This window comes from Hipposideros armiger, unplaced genomic scaffold, assembly GCF_001890085.2.
Source record: "Hipposideros armiger isolate ML-2016 unplaced genomic scaffold, ASM189008v1 scaffold_3, whole genome shotgun sequence".
Classification (NCBI taxonomy): domain Eukaryota; kingdom Metazoa; phylum Chordata; class Mammalia; order Chiroptera; family Hipposideridae; genus Hipposideros; species Hipposideros armiger.
In genome coordinates, this window is record NW_017731353.1 from 6,175,285 (window position 1) to 6,181,032 (window position 5,748).

At 55.5% G+C, this 5,748-nt stretch overlaps 1 protein-coding gene across 5 annotated transcripts in view; it reads left to right on the plus strand.

The window, feature by feature from the left end:
- Positions 1 to 2,653, plus strand: part of SPACA9 (sperm acrosome associated 9) — a 10,889-nt gene extending 8,236 nt beyond the window's left edge. For 4 of the 5 annotated variants that reach the window (XM_019639100.1, XM_019639120.1, XM_019639111.1 and 1 more), the window contains 2 exons: positions 730 to 932; positions 1,567 to 2,619. In XM_019639100.1, the coding sequence (XP_019494645.1) occupies positions 730 to 932; positions 1,567 to 1,897 (534 nt within the window). In that variant the 3' untranslated portion in view covers positions 1,898 to 2,619. Of the gene's footprint in view, positions 1 to 729; positions 933 to 1,566 lie in introns of all 5 variants that reach the window. The other variant, XM_019639135.1, reaches the window with a different exon arrangement.
- The last annotated feature ends 3,095 nt before the right edge of the window (positions 2,654 to 5,748 follow it).

The following is a 5,748-nucleotide window of genomic DNA, read 5'->3' on the forward strand; positions in this document are numbered from 1 at the left end:
AAAAAAAAAAAAAAAAAGAAAGGTTTCCCTAGTCCCGCGTCCATGATATGCTCACCTCGGAGGTTTACTGTGGTTTTGGCATTTAAGCGCTTCATCCTCCCAGAGGTGATGTTTGTCTGTGGGACGAGGTAGAGACTTTTTTTTCTCATAGGGATAATCGTTTCCTCCAGCTCCACTGACTGACGTGTCCGTCCTTTGTCTGCCTTGGACACACGGGACAGTACTGCAAAGGATTCTAGTTCCTTCTGTTTGCTCCTCAGCCCAAGTGGCCTCACCCAGCAGTCCTCTAAGTGGGACGGTGGCCTGAAGAGCTGGGGACCAGCCCTCCTTGCTTTAGGCATCGACTTAGGTACATGGGGACTGGTGACAGGTACGGGCTCAGAGCCGCTGCGCTGGTGGTGGTGCCCAAGCAGGTGACGTCACCTCTCTGAGCCTCTGGCATTCACCTGTGAAATGCAGATTTAAAAGCTACTCAGCGTGTGGGGTTTAGGTGAGGACGGAGTGCGATGGGCCTGCAAAGCATTTTGCGTGGTGCCCAGGACACTGGATGGCGTTAGCCCTACGTAGTGGCCTGTACGTTGAAATGAGCAAACGTTACTGGCATCTCGACTCTGGGAGGCTGGGACAGGCAGGGTGGTGGGTGCTCCGCGGTGTTTGCCCCAGGAAGCAGCCGGGCCACGGCTGGTGCCTCCCAGCTGATGTCACAGTGGCGTCACACTGTCCCTGCAGGTCCAGAACTACGCGGATCACCACTGCAACAACTCCACAGACAGGCGTATCCTGCTCATGTTCCTGGACACGTGCGCTGAGCTGAGCAAGCTCTGTCAGTGCTTCGAGGCCCTGCACTCGGGCACGCCGGTCACCAACAACCTCCTGGAGAAATGCAAAACCCTCGTGAGCCAGAGCAACGACCTGAGCAGCCTGAGAGCCAAGTGAGTCCCTCTGGCCCAGCTCCTGAGGCCTCGGTGTGTGTGCAGGTGGGGAGGGGGCAGAGACCCGCAGGAGGCGCCTCTGCCCGTGGACTGATGAAGCCGCTGGGTGACCCTAGGCCCACTGGTTTATTGGAATGACTCTGACCCACCAAAACATGTTAGTGAAAACCAGGGACCCTGAGGCCCAGGCACAGGGAGGGGTTCATAGAGCAGTGGTTTCCAGAAGCCTACAAAGCAGCGGGGTGTCTGGAGCCAGTGGGGTTCCCTACTTCAGGGCCCTGGCGAATCCATAGCGCAAAGTACCGCATTCTCAAGGAAGCTGTTTACTGTTCTGGCAAGAAACGTCGAGGGGACTAAGCAGCGTGTTTTTGAGCTATCACAGCAGGTTTCCACAGCCCCTCACCCAGGTTTCTACAGAACTTTCACCCCAGGGTTTCCGGGGGGCCCTTGAACCCTAAACCTGCCGACCCACAGTGTCCGGAACAGGGAGCCTGGCACTGTGCGGCCACAGTTCTGAAACCTCCCCAGGGGATTCGATGTGTGGTCAGGAGTAGGGCTCCCCTGCCCGAGGTCTGGAAGTCGTGGCGCGTCCCAGGAGTGGGGGCTCACCCGGTCCCCTCTCCCCACCCTACAGATACCCTCATGACGTGGTGAACCACCTCAGCTGTGACGAGGCCCGGAACCACTACGGAGGCGTGGTCAGCCTCATCCCCATCATCCTGGACTTAATGAAAGAATGGGTGGCCCACTCGGAGAAGCTGCCCCGTAAAGCGCTGCATGTGAGTGAGCCTGAGCCACGCCCAGAAGCCACTGCGGGGGCCGCTCGCCTCTCCCAGACCACAGGCACCCGGCCTGGGTCAGGAAAACACCAGTGTAGGCAGCTTAGAAAAGACAGCCTCAAACCTGGGGGGAGAGACAGAGGATGTCCAAAACCTCCCTGGAGACCGCCTGGTGGGAAACTGTAACTCAAGACCAGTGCCGTGCTGGTGGCCAGTGCCACCGCCTGGGGCACCGTTACTAACATGGTTTCCACAGGCCCATCCATTTTGATTGACGCCACAGCCCTGCCACTCAACCTCACAGGGGCCGCCCCGTTATTCCTGAGAACCTCTCTCTCCCTCCTGCTTCAGCATCTCACTTCCCCTCGCCTCCGAGCAGCAGGCTCTGTGCCCACGAAGAGGGTGTCGGGGAGGCTGGGAAGGAGCAAGGGCACTGCCTGCCTGGCCCAGGTCTCCTTAGGGCTCCCACCACCACTCGGCCAGGCCCGCCCAGCACCCAGCTTTCCAGGCGGAACCATCCAGCCGGAGGAGGCCGCAGCGGCAGCCGTGGGCAAGGCGCATGTCCGTGCAAGACGGGCTGCTCCCACCGCGCAGGCCGCGGCGGGTCAGCACGGGACCGTCCTCAGTGTGACCCAGTCTCCACACTGCAGCCCGAGGGAACGGGCCGCCTCTCCTGTCCTGTACTTGGGACAGGGAGACTGAGGAACTCTGATTGTGGCTCCTGTACAAAGACGATGACCTGGTTTGCACAGCCTGAGAGGCCTGGGATTGTGAGATGTGTCACTGGCTCGTGAGTGTGCCACAAGTGCTATCTGACTTTTGGTTTTTCCCTTCACAGGGGGCGACTTAGCTTCTGTATTCTTGCTTCCTCGGGGGCAACAGTCAAGAATAAAACTGTTCTACCACCACTGCCTGGCTTGGTTTCCTGGGGTGTATCCCTTAAAGAAAAGCACATTTGTCCTAAGACATCAGAGACCACTGGGCAGCAGCCTCACCGCGGAACCACTAGCACAGGGCAGCTGCTTCAAACAGGAGTACGCGCTGCTCCAGAAAACCCGCTTCAAAGGCCCTGCCAAACACCCACAGCAAGCGGGCAAAGTAACCCCTCGTGTGTGAGACCTGCTCAGACGCGAGAGCCTGGATTTCGCAGACAATTCCAAGCTGCCACCTCTGAGTCTTTGAATGGGCCAAGTTTACCGATTTCCAGGGAGTAACTGAAAACCACATTGCAAATGGTGCTCTTGGTGTGTTTCTCTCCCAGTGCATCCCCAGCAAGAGATGGGAGGCCAGGGTTGTCTAGTGATGGTGGCGAGGCAGGAGGCCTGCCTCCTTCCAAACGCCTGGCAGCACAGGGAAGGTGCCGGATGCCAGCTGCACCTTTTCCCTGACTCACTCACAAAACACATCCGGCAAGGCTCACAGTAGGTCAGCTCTTGACAAGTTCAGTGTCACTTGGGCTCCAACATCGAGCTGGCCGACCCCTAGGAACGCCAGCACGCACGAAAAGCAAGGCCGGATGGCGGTGCAGACCCGGCAAGACGCCTGCGTTGGAGAGCTTTCTGGGAGCCAGGACCAGTCTCCCCTCCCACACCACCAGGCCATGGGGGAAGGGCATGAATTTGAGGCGGATCAGTCAGGCCTCATGGCTGCCTGCCAGATGTTCGGGCAGAACAAAAAGGATCTTAGAGACTAAAGCCAGGTTCCACTTGTCAGCACGCCCCTCCCGCCACCCGAGGTCACCAACCAACCCAGACCCTGAGGTTTTTCCATCTTGGACCAGTCCCTACTCTGACTAGAAACCCCTCAGAGGCCGACAGGAGTCACTTTGTGGCAACACAGCAGAGTAGTGCAAAACGATAAATTTTTATTTGTTCACAGTTAAACACAAGCAACTGCCTTGACATTTTAGAACATTCTAGGACAGCAAACCCTCGTGATTCCAATCCCCACTCACTAAGATTGTACCATTTTCTCTTGCAGTTCATGTTCATGGCATCTGATGTGGATCGTGTGACATGCTTTTAAGATCAAGGCGGGAAGGTTTAAACTTTCTGACAAGATGACTTTTTAAAGTTTAACTAAAAGCAGTCAGTTTAAAAAAAATCTGTTTTTCATTGATGGGACCCCTTTAAACTGCAAGTCAGCCAGATACGCTTGATCCATGATTAAGTTAAGAACTAGATTTATGTCAGCGAAATCTGTTTCTCCATAACAACGTCCTTATGGCCCACAGACGTCTTCTCAAGTGATCACTGATTCTTCCTGTGCAAAACGCCGGCTGCCTCCTCGGTAAGCCAGAGTGTCTGCTGCGCCGAGCAGCGTCGCACCCTCTGTCCAAACACTGTATAGGGAGGAGGGGGTTGGTCTGGGAGGGTCTCAAGCTCTCAGGGGTCTCCTCTAAAATGGTCCAACAGCCTACTGAGCCCGGAGGAAGGACGATTTTGTGGCACTGGGAAGGGAAGGAGGGAGAAAAGTCCTCTGCCTTCATTAACTCATTTCAAGGCCAAAAGCAGTCATGGGCGCAGGTTCCCATGCAGCCGCAGCCACCCTTCTCAGACGGGCCTGTACAGACTGCGGGACGGCCTGGGAAAGACGGAGCCCCGCTCTCCCTGGGCACGTCAGTCATGGACGCAGAAACGAGCCACCAGGGACAAGGGTCACAGCAGCAGCCTAGGGGCCAGGCCCCGACCTCAACTGGTTCTTTCATCCTAGAAAAAAGCTTAATCAAGTGCAATCAGTTCCTTTGCATTGGGGGGGGGGGGGGGGGGGAGAGGCAGAGGCATGTGTCACAGAACTCCGGATGTAAACAGATACACAAACATCTTCAGACCGAGAAACCTTTTCCAATACCCATTGCTAGTCAGTTTTAAAGCATGTACCTGCATGTACCTCGAAGAGAGAAAATACAGCAGAGTAAGATGTGCTGATGGGGCATTCCACCAGTCAGCCCCCTCCCCCACGGGAGACATGCTCCCAGGACCACTCTGAAGAGAGGGCTGGCCTCTCTGAGTCTCTGCACGAGGTGGGTGGCATGGCCCCCGGACTGCAGCTCTGGACGGGGCCTTCACTGCCCACACCGTCCTTACGCCTGTTCACACCTCCTACCACCTTAGAGCTCTCGTTCAGGAAAACTGTATCTACACAGCGCTTTCTTTCATTTGCCCTTCCGTTACTTCTTTCTGGCTTCAAGTGGTATGTTCTCGTATTTGGTGCAATTCACATTGGCTCATCACAGCACACCGTTCCATTCTCTACACAGAAACACCCATGGCTCTGTGGTCCAGCTCACAGAGCCTCTCATCGCCATGACTACTTGATTCATTCTCTGCTATTCAACCACTAGTTTTCTGTTTCTCAACAAAACCACCAGAAACTCCATGAGCTGCTGCAAGTGGGGACGGCCCAGGGTCTGGAGCTTTGTTTCGTGCTGTCCTATCTGCCCAGTTGGGGTGCTGGCCTCTTGGGGTACGGGCCCGCTGGGCTAACTTTTCCAATAGTCAGTGGCTTCCGGGACCTTGTCCTGGATTCTAACAGTTTACCTTTTCAGAAGAGCTTGGACTATTCCCCCCTGAAGACAGTACATATATTCCGGCTCACAAAGTAGCTTATCTATCGTGTCTCTCCACTCACAGAGCCTAATAAGAGCCTTCAGCAGCTTACTCCCAAAGGTCAGGCAGTTTCCCTCCTGAACGCACTGCTGACGAGCCTAGGGAGGTGACGTCTGGCCAGCCGGCCTTCGGAGGCTGCTTGTCTCATCTCCAAGGAGAGCTCTTCAAACCTCTTGACCCGAGAAGTGGCCCTGGTCTCCTACCTTTGGATTTTAGTCAGTTTTCCGATTCCTGGCCAGGTATTTCTTCCATCCCATAGTAACAGTTTTTATAGACGTCACGGCAGAGCCTTGTCAAAGCTTTCCTAAATCCATAAAAGTTCTGTCTGCTACAGGTCCCTGTGCTAACTGACCTGTGACAGGTTCAGGAACTCATTTTCCCTATGGAGACCATGCTGCCATCCTCCTCCTCCCCCACCTCCTGCCAACC